Raw genomic sequence first — 18,950 nt, forward strand, 5'->3', positions numbered from 1 at the left:
AATCAGCAATGTTTTGATTTTTAAAACTGGTATGGTTGCCCAAGACAGATGTTAATTCAGCTACACACGGACATCGGTAGTCTGTGGGTTGAGGTGATCACCAATCTGTTTTTACAGCACTTTCTATATTGGTGTCCCAGTTTTTAACATCACTTTTTTGTTTTACACCTGCCACATTTGTAATAATTCAGAGTTTTTGTTTGTGTGCCTTTTTTAGAAATTGTGTTACTTAAATGCTTCTGTTTTTAAAGAAAATCTGTTTGTAAATCTCACCATGATACTGTAAATGCGTAAAATAAGTATCATTGTATTATTTTATTTTTTGTGCTTAGGAACAACATCCAGTAGCAATACAGTAGTTGCAGGCCATGAAAGTTTCCCTGATACAGATGAAACCAAACTAGCAAAAGACAACGAAGACAGGTGGGTATTTTTATTGGTATTACTGTACATCTGATCATTTTTCTTAGCATTATCAGGAAACAAGAACTTACTACTGGCACGATGCACCAATATACTGTACAATCAACCCAAACATTTTACATTAAAATGTAAAATGTGTAGTAATGCTGATTATAAAACCCCATACAAAATCTGCCTAAATCCCTGTATATTTTGCCTGATTTACTTCTGCCTGTAAATGTTATTATTTCATGTATTAACTTTTAGAGAACTAGTAATTATTTAATTAGCAGGATTCAAAATGCCCTTTCTACTTATATACTAATTACAATAACTCATATTAACCTGCAAGATAAACAAAGACTAATATACTATAAAACCTTTTTTTTTTTTAAAGCTGTATTATACTGTAATTAAAGTGCTCAACATGTTACATCTGACATTTTGGAGACAAACACTGTCTAGTATCTACCTCAGTTCTGCAGAGTAAATATGATTGCTCACTTAAAATCTTATTGCTCTTGGAAGCCCAGACTCAATGTTACAAGAAACCATAAAAGCCTGAATTTAATTCTCAAAGGTTTAACTTACTTTAATGTTACTTCTGTTATACTTAAGAGCCTATTTGCTGCATTTAGAAAAAAATAGAATAGCGTTAATAATAATATTGTTACAGCTCTTAACACTTTACAAAAGGCATATTTCCTTCTTGTGAGCAAATTATAAGGTAATTTTAGCAACAGTATGCTGTTGTTCATATGTGTCTATGTTGTTTTATTTTCATGTTTTCTGTGCAAGGTTCAGTAATGTGATCAGGGCACACACGAGGCTGGAATCACGGTACAGTAACAGCTCAGGAGGCTCCTACGACGAGGAAAAAAGTAAGTATTTTCTTCTTATTCGTGAGCTTTTTTTTGTTTTCAATTGATGTCTGTGGAGAGCTAAATAACTTGAGGAAGTTTTAGTTTTTAACACAACAAATTAAACAGTAGATTTGTGGCTTTGTATTATAAAATAAGAAAACTGCTTTCTTTACCTGATTAGATTTAATTGGGTATTAGCCCTTTTTTATCATTACTTAAGAATCCTGTCATTTGAAAGGAGGGTCTCAGACAGATTGTATGTGTTTGAGGGAAAATGAATAATGTCAATACAAAATGTTCTGCTGTAGCAGTCTTGCACAAACATTTGAAATCTTAGAAATGTAACTGCTAAGGCAAAGTACTCTGTGTGCTTACCCGATGAGGTAATTACCCTTTATTCTTGCCTGTTTTTGGAAGTGTCACTGTGCTGTTGGAGAAGCTCCTCCACGCCTTTGTTTGTCGAACGAACTCCGCTGACTTGACATTTATTTTATGTAGAGTCCTGTTTACCTCTGTCAAGGGAGCCATGTTGGTTTGATTCCTGAGAAGCTGGCCTTTAAACTGTTAACATTCTCCCACCCCCTCTTCTAAGAATCTAGATCGACTGTGAGAACTGGCAGGACTAAAAAGAGAATTTTGGCATGTGCCCCTGTGGTATCAGTGCCAGCGACCCCAAAACAGCTTTGCTTTATTGGTGCTGAGGAGTCATTCCGCTAAAAACAGAACAGCTCCGATATGTCTAAGTGTTGGCAAAATTGTCCGAGATATTGCTCGCATTAATTATAGAGCACACTCAAGTGAACAGTGACAGCCTACCTTTTTAAGAGACTGGAATGCGTTTTGTTGTAACTGCGTGCTACGCTGAGAAAGAAGCCCAGTGCATGCCAAATGTTTCTTAGAGAGCCATGACTATTGAAGCTTTTTAGTTTACAGGCCAAATGTGTCCATTTTGGGAGGATACTCGTTCGCTTCCTTTCTGAAAAAAAAACAGTCTGGCACTTATTAAATTTAATAATAATTCCTTACACTTATATAGTGCTTTTTTGTACACTCCACTCAAAGTGCTTTACAGGTAATGGCGACTCACCACCACCAGCAATGTGTAGCCCCCACCTGGATGATGTGATGGCAGCCATAGTGCACCAGTACATTCACCACACATCAGCTATCAGTGGTTAGGAGAACAAAGTGATGAAGGCAATTCATAGATGGGGATTATTAAGAGGCCAATGGGAAATTTAGCCAGGATGCTGGGGTAACACCCCTACTCTTTTGACCAGAGAGAGTCGGGAACTTGGTTTTACATCTCACATCTCAAAGGATGGCGCCTTTTTACAGTATAGTGTCCCTGTCACTATACTAGGGCATTAGGACCCAAACAGACCGCAGGGTGAGCACCTCCTGCTGGCCCCAATAACATCACTTCCAGCAGGAATCTTAGTTTTTCCCAAGAGGTCTCCCATTCAGGTACTGGCCAGGCTCACACCTGCTGAGCTTCAGTGTGTCACCAGTTGTGAGTCGCACGGTGATATGGCTGCTGGCTGCTGTTAAATATAGAAAAGGAGTGTCCTGCATTCACAGGATTCTTGGTGTCTCCATGTGCTGTGTCCACACCTTTCACATTTTTTCCGTTGCCTCCTTCTTAGGTGACCCGTTGCCTCCTTACGCTGGGTGGTTGATGAACGTGCTGGAAACCAATCAACCGCAGCCTCTGCCCATGCCTGTTAATGGTGGCTGCTGGGCTCCCCTTGTGGACTATCTTCCTGAAACCATCACCACACGGGGCCCTCTTCACAGGTTAGCGCACAGATCTCTTCGCTTTCGCCCACTGCCTGCCAGGCACTCAAAATGTCCAATACCTGTGTCAGAGGAAAACGTTCCCAGCATGCAGATGTAGAGAAAAATGCTAGAAAGAGCAGATTTCCTCTTTTAAAGGAACTTCAAACATTTAGTTTGAATTCATTCAGCAATTTTATGTTAGCTGTCATTGTAAAGGAAACCTATTGTAAATTGCAGCTTCAGGATAAGCTGCTTAAGAAAGCATCCCTGAATGTCAGTTTGATACTGATACTGTTATATGTCACTATGGTTTTTTTTCTTTTGCCTTGTGTCTAGAAAGAAGAGCAGTTCAAGTTTAGAATACTTCTTTCCATTGTTGAAAGTGACAATGTTTGGATTCTCGTGTACACCTTGTTTTTAACTTTGCTTGACCATGAGTAACAAAATGTGAAAAAGTTATATCCTGCTGATATCTTCAGTAACTCTTTCTTGAATCCTATTGAACATGGGAAACTACTACTGTACATCCTTATTTGATCAGGTGTTCACATACATTCCTCTCCTAAGCCATCTGAAGAGGGAAATTGTAGTTTAAAAAAGTGAGATTAAAGAAAATATTCATGGCGGACATACTCTTTATTGAACATACAGCACGCAAATTTTAACCATTGAAGAGTAATTCCTGTATTTTTTTTTCTTTGAAGAGTTCTCTGAGTTGCTCTGTTAAAGGTATTCCTGCTGTAAGGCTTTTTCTCTTGTGAGGCCTGAATTCTGTGCTGCCATTGATCTCAGACTAACGTCTACTTAAAACACTCCCTGGCATGAGCAGAATGCCCTCTTGTGAGACAATAAAAACACTATGACTCCAGACCTTTCCCTTACTATTTCCCCTTTCTGCCTTCATTAAAAACCAATATTTGATTTTCAGTTAAAGTAAACTTCTCTGCAATATAGCCCTGTCATGAAGGAGTGGTTAGTATTTCCCTGTTGTGTCTCTTCATTAAGGGCTGTGCCTTTAAAATGACCCTTTAACCATTTAGAGAGCAGGATCCTCATTCCTCCTGAATTCTGTTGAAAAAAACCTTGTTGAAACCTTGCGTGAGACTTTATATGAGCCTTTGTGGGAAACCTTGTGGGAATGCTCTGAGTGAACGCTCTATTCACAGACCACATTTTGTTTACAATGCAGTGTTTATTCGAGACCTTAACTGCAACGGACCTATGCAAATCGTAGGTCCAGAAAGAGGGAACCATCTGTCTTGAAAAACTTAAATAGAGTAATTGTTTATTGTACCTTTTTGAGTTGTTTCAATCAAAAAGCAAAAAAAATAACCTTGAAACTAAAATGTCATCCTAAAACTTCTCAAATTCATCTTAAAGTTTTAAAGTAACAAAAAATAAGGGTCAATATTTTCAGCATTCATACCTAAAATTCATTGGATTCTTATTTTTATGCAGAAGCAGATCTGAAAATCATGATGGCTTTATTACATATCCTCATACACTACTTATTGCAGGGATAGTCTGGTGTGTTTTGGTGCAGGAAAAATATATTTGTTTTGTGTAGTGCCTTTTGGAAAGAAAAAGTGTTCCAAATCCCTTTGCATCCATAAAAGGGATAAAATAATCATATGAAAATAAAAAATAGATTACAGCAATTAAAATAGATTTAACAACAAAAACTAAAGTAGAAAAATGTTTTCTACTTTATTTACTTTATCTAGTATTTGGATTGTAAAAGTGCTGTCCTTTGTGACCCTTGTGACCTATGTACAAAGAAACATATACAATATATCCATGGTATTCATGGCAGGCAGAATGTAGTGATGAATTCCACAGGAATCAGGTTCATTGAGGCTGAAATGATGTGTTAATAGCATTTTTTTAAATTTTGGCTATCTGATTCTGACCATGTTACAACTTACTGAGGACTTTTTTTACGTGAAGATAGCACTGCAGTAGTCTATTCAAGAAAACACAAAGCACTTGTTGCTCAGAAGAGACTGAGACAAGGGCAGAAGTGTATTGCTATGTACTGAAGGACAGACACCTCAGTATCCTTGTAAATACTGTATGGTCTTTGAAAGACAGAGCCGAGAATCTACACAGCTAGACTGGATTTGTTTTTCGTTAACAAACAGATTTGTATTTTCCCGTGTATGGAGGTGACGATGTGCTTTGTGTTTCAGGTGTAACATAGCTGTGATCTTCATGACCGAGATGGTGGTTGACCACAGTGTCAGAGAGGACTGGGCTCTCCATCTGCCTCTGCTTCTTCATGCTTTGTTTTTGGGTACACTCCCCTTTCTTACTTGGTCCTGGGAAAAGAAAAAGTAGATACGTCCGACATTGAGGGCAGTTAATAGCAGCCACAATTTTAACAAGTCCAGCCTAGCTCTGCAGGCAACCCTACATTAAAAGCAGTCCAAAACAGTAACTCTTGGAAATATAAAGAGCCATAGGAGAGAAATGAAAAACAACTTCCATTGATGGACTTTTGGCTTACATTTTCCTTCACTCCAGAGAGTTGGAAAAACACTATGAATTCTTTATTCATTTGGATGTTTTTAAGTTTTCTACAAGCAGCAATAGTTGAGTTGTTGACTACAATGCAGCTGCTCCTGTGTTTGCTAGACAGTGTGGCTGCAGTGCATCTGGCCAGCACTAAAGAACTTGAACTGTGGCGGCTTGCTTTTCTTGCTTTCTGAAAACTAAAAAAAAAAAAAACATAAAATTTGTGAAAGAACATCTGAACTGACTCTAAAACAAAACATTTGTTGAGTCACTGCAAATAATAGGTTAAACTTTCTTTCTATTAGGGAGACGTATAAATTGTACAGTAGATACTTGACTGACACTTAGAACCTATATTTGTACACGCCCAGAGGAAATTCTTAAATTCCAACAGCATGTCAGGCAGAGAGATTTTCTAAATCTGAATGGTTAATTTGTTCATTGTATAATTAAATTAAAATCATTGATTGCCAGAAGGGAATGCTAAATTCCAGATGTCAGCTTAGCTAATGTGATTCCTACTGTATGTGAATCATAGCTCCTCAGTAGATGACTGTCAGATTCTCAAATCTCTTCTTGTATTGGAGGCTTCTTATTATTGCTGCCTAACATGTAAAACACTCCTGCAAAATATTTAAAACATCTGGAAAATGCAATGACTAATACCATCCACACATTACGGAAAACCACCTGTACAGCTGAGCTTATCTCTCTGAGACTGTTTTCTTCATCTTCCTTGAATGACATTTAATTGTCACCTTTGCGTTTGCAAAGGTTGCTTGAAATTGAACTTCTACAAAAATATCTTATCTCTGATCTGTGTGAACCAAAGGCTTTTTGTTTACTGTCACGCCAAGCAACAGGCTGATCTGGCATAAACAATAATATTCTTGATCTGGACATTTATTTTTTTTTCTCTTCTTTTTGGACAGGACTGGATCACTATCGCCCAGAGGTGTTTGAGCACAGCAAGCGCCTTCTTCTTCACCTGCTGATTGCACTGTCTTGCAACAACAACTTCCAAGTCATTGCCTCTGTGCTGCTCCTTACCAGGGAGATGTGTGAGAGTAAAACCCTAACAGTGAAGGCTAACTACCAGCCAGAATACCTCTACACAGGTATGGAGCACCGGTGATCATATTCCCATCACTTTCACTTCTTCTTGCCTTCACAACAAAGACTTAAACTTCATTAATCCTAAGAGACATCTGTTTCAGAGGTTACAAAATGCTGAAGAAGTTTACATATGTCCTTAAGGATTTTCACAAAGAAAGAATAGATATGCTTTTCTTTTGTGAATTCCTAGGCTTCCAAAACTGTAAAAAATAAAGATAATTCTTAATTCCAAAGAAGAATTAAAACATCATTTAAAAAGTCTTACCGAGAACTATAAAACATGGGTCTGTGTTGGACATACTGTTCCGACACATTCTGTCTTTTCTTGTACAGCTCTGTTACAACATCCCGGGCTGCTGAGACTTCTCAGGCAACGGGTGATTTGTTATCTCAAAGTAAACATTCGAGAGCTTTGCCAAAAACAATCATATGTACGGCACACATTAGAGGTCTTGATTAAAGCATTCCAGTCAGCTATTTTTATTATCTTGCTCAGAAGAAGCCATATGCAAAGGCGTAGGATTTGCTGGCAGCAGTGTTGTTGGTATTTAATTTGTCGTACCACATTTCTGGCTAATTCTAATTTTCTAAGCCATTCTTGCTCTCTCTCACTATTTCAACAACATTTGCAGCCTTGACATAATACTATAATGAAAGGCACACATTTACATGGGCATTTTTACCCCTTTGCTGTTGAGTAGGTGTACGTATTGCATCCGTGACCTCAATTTGCTATAGTCTGGGATGTCCCCACTGCTTGAGATTTGTCCTGACCCTAACTGTATAGTGGCCATACCATCACCAGCCCCTGAACTGTAACCCCCATCGATCACATGGTGTCTTATCCTCTCTCCGGCCAGGTGGTTTTGACTTCCTGCGAGAATGCCAGGCCTCCCCGGTACCGGACTCTGGCCTAAGCTCCTCTTCAACCTCCTCCAGCATCAGCCTCGGGGGCAGCAGCAGCAATCTGCCCCAAATCTCCCAGGACATGGACGAGCTGGACACCTCCACTGAGGCCGATGAGAAGACCAATAAGCTCATTGAGTTCCTCACTACCCGGTACTAATCCACTTGAACTACTTTTAATGTTGTGGTTCACTCTGCACTTTTCAAAAACAAGCCAGGATGCTGCAGGTCCGCTGTGGGTATCAGGCTAACGCAGTCTTCACACGTTTTACTTCAGGTATTATAGGGTTTCACATAACCTAATGTAAGTGAAAGCTCTTTGTGTGTTAGGAAAATCAGTGCTAAAGCAGAGGTATGTGGCTTGAATGCTAAGTCATGCAACACAAACCCCTTATTTAAATGTCACTTTAAGTTCCTCATAGCAATTACTTCAGTTTCTACATTGCCATCTAGTGTCATAAGTGGGAAATGAAGTTGATGACATGATTAAGATGCTATAGGATGGATAAAATGCTATTAGTAGTATTAATAAGTATTCCCTTTTCTGTTTTAGAATTACATGTATATGGTAGTAATTGCAGTATGTCTTTTTTCAAGATTGAAAGGGCAATTTAATGTTTAAACAAGCACAATATGACCGGTTTCTTTTTTAATAAATAACAGAGCATTTGGACCTCTATGGTGCCACGAAGACATCACCCCAAAGAACCAGAACTCAAAGAGTGCCGAGCAGCTGGCAAACTTTCTCCGGCACGTGGTGTCAGTTTTCAAGGAGTCCAAGTCAGGTGAGAATAATGCTGTTTCCTGCCAGTGGTTGCCAATGGTTAGTTAAAAGGCTCCATATGTGCCATTTACCTTATCTTACTGCCAGTCATTTCTGACAAGATTACAATATTTCATAACAGCAATCTAACATAAACTCTATTTACAACCTACATGTACCGCTGCCCTATTTGAATTATGCTAGTGTTACATTAGTGGTTTATAGATAGTAAATATGATACTGTCACCTGTGAATGCTGAGGTTAGTTCTCATCATTTGACAAAAGCTTCTAAACTCAATGTTGGCATTAGAACAAACTCAGTTTGATCATGTTAATTTCGGACATTGCGGGCTGACTCCCTAAGCATTAATCTTGCAGTGTGTATTTAGCCTACCACTGGGACAGAACATGGCTCTGCACATACCTGGAAATTTCCTCAATTTTGTGATGTAAATTGGAGGTTTTAAAAGTTACTGTGTACATTTTACTGTTATTGCAGGTTGAAATATACTCATCGTTGTTGATTCTTTCTAACCCCGAAATATAAAAATGGCGCTGCCGTTAACTGAGATGTCTATCATGGGCACCTTCACTGAGATTGGTGCGCAGCTTGCTTCCACCATTTGAACAAAGCCCGTTGTCTGTGCAGATTGTCATCTCGAGCAGCAGCTGAGCGATGTGGCCCTGCAGACGGCGCTGTCCAGCTCCTCGCGGCACTACGCGGGCCGCTCCTTCCAGATCTTCCGGGCCCTCAAGCAGCCCCTGTCCTCTCACGCCGTGTCCGATCTGCTCTCCCGGCTGGTGGAGGTGGTAGGGGAACACGGAGACGAAGTGCAGGTACTTCCTTCCAGCCTGTTGTCTGCCTCCTCCCATCCATCCATTCAGGCCGTTCCCTGTTCATTGAGAGTCATGAAGCTGTATTTGAAATGGTTCTCACAGTTAGTGTAAATGGACAACAGTTGACACCCTAACCCTAACTTTTTTTATTTGGATTTTTTCACTCCACATTTTCGTAACAAAAGCTTCTTTTGCGCCACCTCTCCCATGTCCAATCATAGAAGAGCAGAGGGGAGGGGCTTGGAATGGTACCAGAGAGTGGCTTCGTACAATTGGCTGGTCAGTGGCAGCAGGTTCCTGCCCTCTGGGATTGATAGTGTAAACGGACAACATGTCATGTATTACATGTAGGATAGAACTTTTTTTTCGTGTCTGTGACAGCCATGACTGCTGAAACTTTCAACATTTTATTATTCTAGCATGAATATAAATAACAATGTATGCCTTCAGTTTGTGGTAGATTTTGACATTTATTAATGTTATATAGAAATAAAGATGTTATAAGACTTTGTGAATATGCATTCAGCTTTCTTATTTTGTTGTCAAAATGGGTCGACCCTTTTAACAACACATTAGATGTGACTTCTTATACTGTATATCAAAGATGCAGGCTGGATCTGATCACATTTGTGTGGTTTGCCAATGCTAAAGGAATGGGTTGCTTATTGTGATGGATGATGTTGATTGCATAGACCTAAATTCCTGACTGTTATTATATAAACATCATGCTTTCAACTTATTTTTTTCTCAGTTCATGAGATCAGCTGGGTGTGTCTTCTGATTTTCCTACATGGAAAATGTTTTCAAACTTGTATTCCTAGAAAACAGAAATTGAGATTTCTGTATGGGCTAAAGCAAAATTTTAATTCTAATTCTAATTTTTTAAAGTATTTTTTGGTCATAATTTGTATGTTTTCCCTTGCAAATTGTCGGCTGTTTGACTCCAGAGAAGCAAAGCTCTGAGCCTTTTTTCATAGTGCCTGTGCTCAGCAGTTGTCTGATGACTCTGTTACATTTCATTAATCCAGGGTTATGTAATGGAAGTTCTGCTTACCCTGGAGTCTGTCGTGGATAATTTGGCTGAATGTCTGAAGAATAATGAATTAATGGCAGTCCTGACGAGGTACGTCTGATTTTAGAACTAAAAGGTCAGAAGTGTCTTGTGAAAGGTGATTTCTTTCATTTTCTAAAGTTTCTTTCTAGCCATTTTCCTGCAAAGCACACTGTCACCTAAGTAGTACATAACATATTTACTTCTTACTTCTTCTTATTTACTTTTTTAACATGAAAAGGTATATTAAAATGCAGCTCACCTGTATAATAAGTGTGCCAATTAAAAAAAAAGATCAAATCCAATGTTAACATATCATCTCAATGATCCTCCTTTATTATTTAAATAATACAGAACATCTATACTTTAGAAAGTCTTGGAAAGGCAGCAAAAATGGTATTTAAAACTAAATTGGTTCAGAACCTTTCAATGAAAAAGTGGCAAAAGACAAGGGTGACCTTGTAAAGGTGGATGACTGTGTTAGACTGGTGTCACAGTGCATAGCTAGCTTGATGTGTTTTATTGTTGGTGATGGTGTTAAAAGCAGGTCATCTTCACCTGATTTCCTAATCAATGGCAAGCTGACTTCAAACCGCAAGAGCACTGGGCAGCTGAACCTAATCCCTGGGCAGAGTGGGGCTGGCATGGGCACAGCAGAACGCAGCCGGCACCAGAGGAGCTACTCAGTGCCCAAGAAGTTTGGCGAGGTGGACCGGTTGTCAGACCCCCCCCGGAGCGCCACGCTGGACAGGATCCAGGCCTGCACACAGCAGGGTGTCCTGAGCAAGACCCGCAGCTCCTCCTCCTTCTCCAAGGACAACATGGCAGACCCCACCAACGTCAACCACCCTGCCAACCTGCTGGCCACCATCTTCTGGGTGGCCGTCTCGCTCATGGAGTCGGATTTCGAGTTTGAGTACCAGATGGCGCTCAGGCTGCTGAACAAGCTGCTGGTGCACCTCCCCCTGGACAAGGCGGAGAACCGGGAGAAGCTGGAGAAACTGCTGGCGCAGCTGAAGTGGGCCAACTTCTCAGGACTGCAGCAGCTGCTGCTCAAAGGCTTCACGTCCCTCTCCACCACGGACCTCACCCTGCAGCTCCTCAGCCAGCTCACCCCCATCTCCAGGGTCCCAGTGGTGGACACCTCTCAAGCCATAGGTAACCACAGGCCGCCCCGTTCTGACACTCCTACAGTATGAGTGTTAACGGCAGAGTTTAGTGTGGCGCCCAGTCCAAAGACGTTATGGCAAAAGCTAAAAGCATGTGTAGCAAGGCGGGAGTGGGAGGAGCCTCGGCGAGCACCGGTGAAAGTCGATGCCCCATCTGCAGGGGCGGAGGCACCGGTGTGAGGTTAGCCAGAACCGAAAACAAAACCGAACAAAAAGGAAGAAGTTGAAAAGTGCGCCATTTTGTTTTAAAGTCGCACTGCACCGGCATGTAGAGCGGTACCCAGGCTGGACTTACCCTATTTAAGGGGGTCCAGTCTGGGAGAGCAGGCAGGGAGTGCAAGGCCAAAAAATAAAAACTCGACTTGTGGAAAAAAGGACAGACTGCCCCGGTAGAAATGCATGGTGGGACAGGTTAAATACATACTATGCACACTTATTTATTAGCATGTCCCTTTAGAGAGATTGTAATACCAATTTGTCTTCGTCTATTGCTTTCTTACAGGTTTCCCCTTGAATGTATTGTGTCTCCTTCCTCATTTGGTTCAGAACTTTGACAGCCCGACTCAGTTCTGTAAGGACATTGCTGAAAGAATAGCCCAGGTCTGTACTCCAAGCTGAAAGGTCTTCTTCTTCATTATAATCATATTACAATTCTTGTGACTGGTTAATACTGGTTTTATTACAGGTTTTTATAGACAGAAACATTCCTGTTTATATAATGATAAATTGCCGATAAATGATTAATGATTTATGATAAATCAAGCCTTGTTAAATATCATGTAAAGCAGTGTTTTCATCCACCTTGTCTTGGCTGGGGTAAGTCGCCCTGAGATTTCTTTCAGAACCTTACAGCAGTCCTGTATCTCCATGCTACTTACGAAGGAGGTTGTTTTTACAGCACATCCACCTCATACAGCCTGATGCAATACTACACTATCACAGAGAGCACTACAATCCACACAGCTCCAGCAACATGTATTGAAAGGCTGTAAAACTAAGGGCTGTAAAATGATTAAATATTCATTGATAAAATAACCCCAAACTGTTAATTTTTTTGGCATGCCAAACCCTAGGTCTGCTTAGAAGAGAAGAATACCAAGCTAACCAACCTGGCTCATGTCATGACCCTGTACAAGACCCACACTTACACCAGGGACTGTTCCATCTGGGTCAGTGTAGTGTGCCGGTACCTACATGAAGCTTTCTCTGACATCACCTTGAATATGGTCACCTACATGGCAGAGGTTTGTACTTCTTTGATTTCCATTTTTTATGGCTTGTTGTTATCAGTGACATTAAAATTTTCATTTTTATAGACATGGAGAGGGAAAAAATTGATTAGGTGTATAAATTTCTTCTTGTTGTTGTACGGATAGGTGGAATTAATCAAAATACTGTTTTAAAGCTCAAATCTTGGCTGTAAATTATGAGCATTCAAACGTCCAGTGGCATTTGCTGCTCTAGTTCTGTCAAGGTTCACTGTTGTCGGTAGAACAGCCTGTAGGTTTCCTGTAAATGTTTGACTTTGCTGATTGCAGTTGCTGGAGAAGGGCCTTCCCAGCATGCAGCAGTGCCTTCTGCAGATCATCTACAGTCTCCTGAATCACATGGACTACAAGGGGATTCCCGTCAAGCAGTTCAACATGGAGGTGCTGAAGACTATAGAGAAGTTTGTTCAGGTATACATTTAAAATAGGGGCTATTACAAAACACCACCTGCACGTCAGCTTCACTTAAAGTCAGTTGGTTTAAAACTAATTTTAGTTTAGAAACCCATGTGTGACTATTAAATAGCATTTGTAGAAAACTATTTGAGTTAATATATCAACTGTATATATTAATCATGATTATCATTCTGTATTATTACCTATATTATCAATATGGTACATTAGCAGTTTTGGAGTCCTTATTTTGAAAAAAGAATTAGTCTTTCAGTGTGTTGACATGTTTTTGCAATGATCTAAACAGCCAGAATGACAGGATTTTAAATAGAATGCCAGTTATATTTATCTGTAGAAACAGCAAAAACTTACTTCAGTAAATAAAATGTTTTCACTTAAGCACTGTGCATTAACAAAGAAAAGCATGTGAAAAGAGTTAAACTTTTTAAACTAATTGACTGTTGAATTATAAATGGACTACCAGGCAGAGTTCCCCAAATACTATTAGGAGATGGTTTGTTTGAAATTCATGAAGGTGAAACGCCCAGATAAAATGAGGGAGTTAATGACCAGCTGAGTAGAGATTTATGAAAGACCCAGCTATGCCATAATCTTCTCTTGAAGAGAGCAGTCAAAGGAAGTTGTGATACAGGAAGGACACAGCCTTGCTGATTATGTACACACTGTTGCATGTTTTGAAGACAAACTAGCTAATAGGTCACAGTACTTAAGTTGTAGTAACTAAAGATAGAAGTTAAGTATTAAGTGATTTAAATTACATCATAGGCATATATTCTCTCATAAACATAGATTATACGTAATGGGGAAAACTCTCCTGTTGTTAATTTAAAATACTGTATAGATTACAAGTGTTATCAGGTAATACAGTATGCAGTGCAGCTCAACTGCTTCCTATTTTGTGACTTGCACTCTTCTGTGCTCACTCATAATCAGCTCCTTTCTTAAAATGAATCAAAAATCTGTTAAAGAATTAAATAAATATTTTTACAGGTCCTAGAATTGATTGTATCAGAAGGGCATTTAACACTGATTAATTTGTTTATGGACATTAAAATTGACCACAATTTTATTTGAATGAATTAACAGTTGTGGAAGTGGTGGCCAAAAACAGTTGAGGAAATTTCAGTAGCATAGTCTTCAGTGATCCTCAGCTGCTGTTTTTTTTTGTCTGGACCTGCAACTGCCTTCAAATCTGGCAAATGAGTCAGAAAGTAACAGAAGCCCCGTTTCAGCAAAGACAATTAGCATTTTCAGGAGTGTACATGACCTTGTACACGAGCAATAAATTCAACAGCACCACCCAGCACAACTATAAACACACTGCCCGACTAGTTGGCAGGCTCCCACACTGCACTCTTCTTGTCTTTTATCCTGAGTGCTTTGCCTCAGAATGAATGTTTGCAATGCTATGATGAAATGGAAGAGACCTAATTTTATATTTGTTAAAAATGAAACATATATACTGGATATAAAAGCATGATATATACAGCGAATGGTAATATTTCATATATGCTATTAAATTTGGTGGTTTGAGGTTATATAATTTTGCAATTAAGTAAAAGAATGTTCAGGAAGCTTGAAGAATGATATTATTTGTAGTATTTTCTGTCCAAATGGCATTTGAAGCAAAAATATAAACATAAACTCAAACTGTCTGCAGCTTTCCAAACACTCATTCTAATTGCTGTAGGCTTATCAGTGAAGCATTCAAGCTAAAATGAAGGAAATGTTGTTCCATTATGGAAAACAGCTCCTTTACTGCCTGGCTTGTGTTGGTCTCTCAGAGTGTCCACTGGAAGGAAGCCCTCAACATTCTGAAGCTGGTGGTGTCTCGCTGCGCCAGGCTCTCCAACAAGGACATGAGCCGGGAGTGGGACAGCTCTTCCAAAGCCTTGCCAGGGAAGACTCTGGACTTTCACTTTGATATTTCTGAGGTACGCTGGCACCCGTTTCCTGAGCCATCAAGCTCGTGTAAAAACTCTTCCTCTGTTACTCCAGAGAGCCTATTCGGAGCAGAGCATGAGCTGCTCAGTGTACACAGAAAATAATGTTTAGAATGAAAAAATTAAACTTGGCAAGCATACCACTGAACAATGTATCTGTATTTTGCTTTTAACTTTTCTTAGTGGGCATGACACCGCTTGTTTTGCCTTGCCTAGTTCTTTAATCAGTTATACAAAAGGAAGTGTTTCTTTCCTGTAGCTTCATGTTCAGGATTCAGATAAAACTGATAGATCACAATTTCTGCCTAAACTTAAGGGGAATGGAGGGAATATAAAACAGTCGAACATCGAAAGAGATCTTGAAGATACAAGCTTAGTAATGTGTGGGAACCAAACTGAGGCTATTTGTGTGGCTTATGAATTCCAGGAAATGATGTCAACCCTCTGCAGCCCTTTGTATCTGACTAAGTAAAAGTCAGTCGAATGTTCAGCTGTGCTGGAAGAAAAAGCTGCAGACCAGTACAGCTACTGTACGCAGGAAGCCAGAATGGATTTTGTGTTCTGTTGTGCAAATGTGTTGATCCTTTTTTAAGATTTTTTTTTTAAAGTACATGACTTGTAGGGGGAGTGGAAATCAACTTAATTTAACGGCAGGTGGCACCAACCAAAAATGTGCAGGCACTTCTGAGCCCTTCTGCCAGGCTCCTTTTTCTCGTTCATTCCAGCACCTTCACTGACAATTGCTGCTACAGGGACAGTGATGGAGTGCTGCCTTCCTCTGGGGATTAAAAAAAAAAATTGATGAGCTGCTCAGTAATTAGCCCTGTTTAGCACTGCTGCAGATTGAGACGAATAATTGTTCTGCGTTCTGCTTTTGGAGTGACTTCTGCGCAGGGCCGCTGAGTCTGAGCACCTGTTGTCTGTCCCCCCTGGCAGACTCCCGTAATTGGCCGGAGGTACGATGATCTGCAAGGGTCATCGGGCCGGGATGGAAAAAACCGGGTCATAGCCGTGACCCGCAGCACCTCCTCTACTTCCTCAGGGTCCAATTCTAATGTGCTGGTGCCCGTCAGCTGGAAGAGGCCGCAGTCTTCACAGGTAAGGGAGAACCAAGGAGGGAGGGGATGAGGAGATCAGTGTTCTGAGGCGTGAAGCCCAACAGATGCCATTGCAACAACTTGAAATTAAATACCAAATTCTCTCTCCCCCTCACTGTACAGCCGGAGCATGTTCAACTAGTGTTTGCTCATTTGACTCATGTGATATGCCTCTACTAGAGTCACTGCCAGATAACCTATTTAAACTCTGTGAAATGTCTTATAATAATCTGTGTCTGTAATTCAAAAACACAGAGGTGGGAAAGTTCAGGTCTGCGGATATTAAAACCTTTTAACATGCTATGGAAGTCAGTGCACACAGGAAATGCCTTATTATGCGGGATATAAGTTCTGTTTGTGTGTTGACATGTGAGGTATTTCCTGTTAATCCAATATGAACCTTTACCCTGAAGGAGGAATAAACTGAGATTATGTACTGTATGCAGAAGCTCTGAGGCTTTATTGTGGAAATTGAGTTGCGTATGAGTGGTTTTCAAACCCTGGGAGTTCTTGCATTTTAATTTGTAAGTTTCTTTGGTTTCTAGAAGAGAACCCGGGAAAAGATTGTTACTGTGCTTTCCCTGTGCGGACAGGAAGTCGGACTCACCAAAAACCCTTCGGTGAGGACATGATACCTTGAGGGTTTTCTTTTTAAACTTGAAAACTGCACTCATTTTACTAAAACTATTATATATTGTTTCTTTTTAGCTGAACTTGAATTTGTACAGTAATTGGCAAAATGATTTTCATCAAAGGGTTAGAGATAAAAATAAAATTAGCTAATATCTGTTACCGGCATTTGAATTATAGTTCTGTTAATGTTAAAAAGTTAATAGTTACAGTATATACTTATGTTAAAAAGAAGCAGTTAATTCCTAGAAAAATCCATGTATAGTGTAATGAGATATATCACTTCAGTTTAACTCAGTTCTGCCATTAACAGTATTTCCAAAACGAATCTGTATTTTTACAGGTTATATTTTTTCTAAAATGTGTTCAATTGATTTCAAACTCAATTGGAAGGTGAAAGTCCCAATGCATTTAACATGTGAATATAAACTGAATGAAGTGACCATACATTAGCGAACTCGGTGGAGCGGTGGCTCTGTGGCTAAGGACCTGTGCCTGTGACTGGAAGGTTGCCGGTTCAAATCCCGCAGCTGGCAGAGAAATCCTACTCTGTTGGACCCCTGAGCAAGGCCCTTAACCCCAACTGCTCCAGGGGTGCTGTACAATGGCTGACCCTGTGCTCTGACCCCAAGCTTCTCTCCCTGTCTGTGTCTCATGGAGAGCAAGCTGGGGTATGCGAAAAGATGAATTCCTAATGCAAGAAATTGTATAGGGCTAATAAAGCAACATTATCATTCTAATAAGAGGGAACACCTTATTTGATTCTGGCTGTTGTCATATTACCACACTATTTCTCTGTCCTTGCAACTAAACAGTCACACAAAAGGTTGTTGTTAGCTCCAGAGCTGGTTTGTTTTCTGTGTGTGAAGTATGCAGACTCTCGTGCAGCCCTTCAATGAATGAGCTCCTTGGTTTCAGGTCATTTTTTCTTCCTGTGGGGACCTGGACCTGATTGAGCACCAGCCCAGCCTGGTGCCCTCTGAGGACGGTACCCGGGACCAGGACAACATGGACGACACCACCAGCGAGCAGCAGTTCAGGGTCTTCAGAGACTTCGACTTCCTGGATGTGGAGCTCGAGGACGGCGAGGTAGGCCCGTCGTTCTGAGAGCTCCGTGACATACCGATGATCTCTTCCGGCTTTTTTACATGAAAAATTTGGACTGTTTGGAATTTATTGAATGAATGAGCTGAATAATTCAGCTTGATTTTGACAAAACGAGGAAGATACAATAACATTTTTAACCTTTTAATACAGAACATTTGTATTAAAGTAATAGTTTTACTAGAAACTATTTAGAAAGACTCCAAAATATAATTTTCCTTTGCTTTTGAGCTATAGCATCTTTAAAATACTGATAGTATTTAGCCCTTGTGCAATAGGTGACTTCTGGAACAACATTTGGATACAGTTATTGCACACTTCAGGACTTAGTGTAAGTTGCATTGAGTTTAAATACAATAGCCTTCGTCAGTGGTTTTGATTTTGAAGAATATAAGAACAACATGCAGTGCAACAAGAACGTACCTTAGAAAACAGGAGAAAGAGCAGACTATGTTCATGTTTTGTGTTGGCACACTATGTTTTTGTCATATTTCACTTTACAACTGAAAGTGCAAATAGAGTTAATGATTTTTTTAAATTCTGCTCTAACTGCCATTCTGTAATTCTCTGTAATGTGGTTTCTTTTTCTGTTTTTTGTTTGTGCCATCCAGGAGCTTCAGGTAAGTTGAGTATTGTGCAGTGCTGGAGTTGTGTGCTGGAGCAGGGAGAGTGTGTGTCAGACATACAGTAGTCTTGTATCACATTTGTAGGTTACGCTGTTTATGTACATCATATGTATAGGACAGTGCAGCTCTCTCATTCAGTGCATGCTCATCCAGTGTCTGATTATGATTGCTTTGGACATTGCCAATATGTTTTTCTTTTTGCTTAACAAAAGTAAGAATAATTTAATAATGACTGAGCATTACAATGATGATTAAGAACTAATAGTCACAGGAAAAATGCATGCCAGCACTAGGCCCTTTTTAACATCTATGCAGTCTGCCTTCCAGCTTGTATATTTTAATTTCAGGTGTATGTGTGCTTGTTTGTGATTTTTAGTGGATTGTTTTATTTACTATAAGGTCATTTACCTATGAAACTTAATTTCAAGAAGAGATCCTGAGGTTGCAGTGAAATATACTGAATATTG

At 39.9% G+C, this 18,950-nt stretch overlaps 1 protein-coding gene across 10 annotated transcripts in view; it reads left to right on the forward strand.

The window, feature by feature from the left end:
- LOC148658349 (protein furry homolog) overlaps positions 1-18,950 on the forward strand; it is a 112,704-nt gene that overhangs the window by 79,136 nt on the left and 14,618 nt on the right. For 6 of the 10 annotated variants that reach the window (XM_088639414.1, XM_088639415.1, XM_088639407.1 and 3 more), the window contains exons 35-51: positions 333-423; positions 1,201-1,283; positions 2,912-3,062; positions 5,234-5,337; positions 6,491-6,676; positions 7,535-7,733; positions 8,244-8,365; positions 8,994-9,181; positions 10,210-10,304; positions 10,777-11,390; positions 11,904-12,001; positions 12,475-12,645; positions 12,940-13,080; positions 14,868-15,017; positions 15,963-16,124; positions 16,669-16,743; positions 17,672-17,842. In XM_088639414.1, coding sequence (XP_088495540.1) covers positions 333-423; positions 1,201-1,283; positions 2,912-3,062; positions 5,234-5,337; positions 6,491-6,676; positions 7,535-7,733; positions 8,244-8,365; positions 8,994-9,181; positions 10,210-10,304; positions 10,777-11,390; positions 11,904-12,001; positions 12,475-12,645; positions 12,940-13,080; positions 14,868-15,017; positions 15,963-16,124; positions 16,669-16,743; positions 17,672-17,842 — 2,801 coding nt within the window. The remainder of the gene's footprint in view (positions 1-332; positions 424-1,200; positions 1,284-2,911; positions 3,063-5,233; positions 5,338-6,490; positions 6,677-7,534; positions 7,734-8,243; positions 8,366-8,993; positions 9,182-10,209; positions 10,305-10,776; positions 11,391-11,903; positions 12,002-12,474; positions 12,646-12,939; positions 13,081-14,867; positions 15,018-15,962; positions 16,125-16,668; positions 16,744-17,671; positions 17,843-18,950) is intronic. The other 4 variants (XM_088639408.1, XM_088639412.1, XM_088639416.1 and 1 more) reach the window with 2 other exon arrangements.

Source organism: Lepisosteus platostomus, chromosome 7 (assembly GCF_059453375.1).
Source record: "Lepisosteus platostomus isolate fLepPlt1 chromosome 7, fLepPlt1.hap1, whole genome shotgun sequence".
Lineage (NCBI taxonomy): Eukaryota > Metazoa > Chordata > Actinopteri > Semionotiformes > Lepisosteidae > Lepisosteus > Lepisosteus platostomus.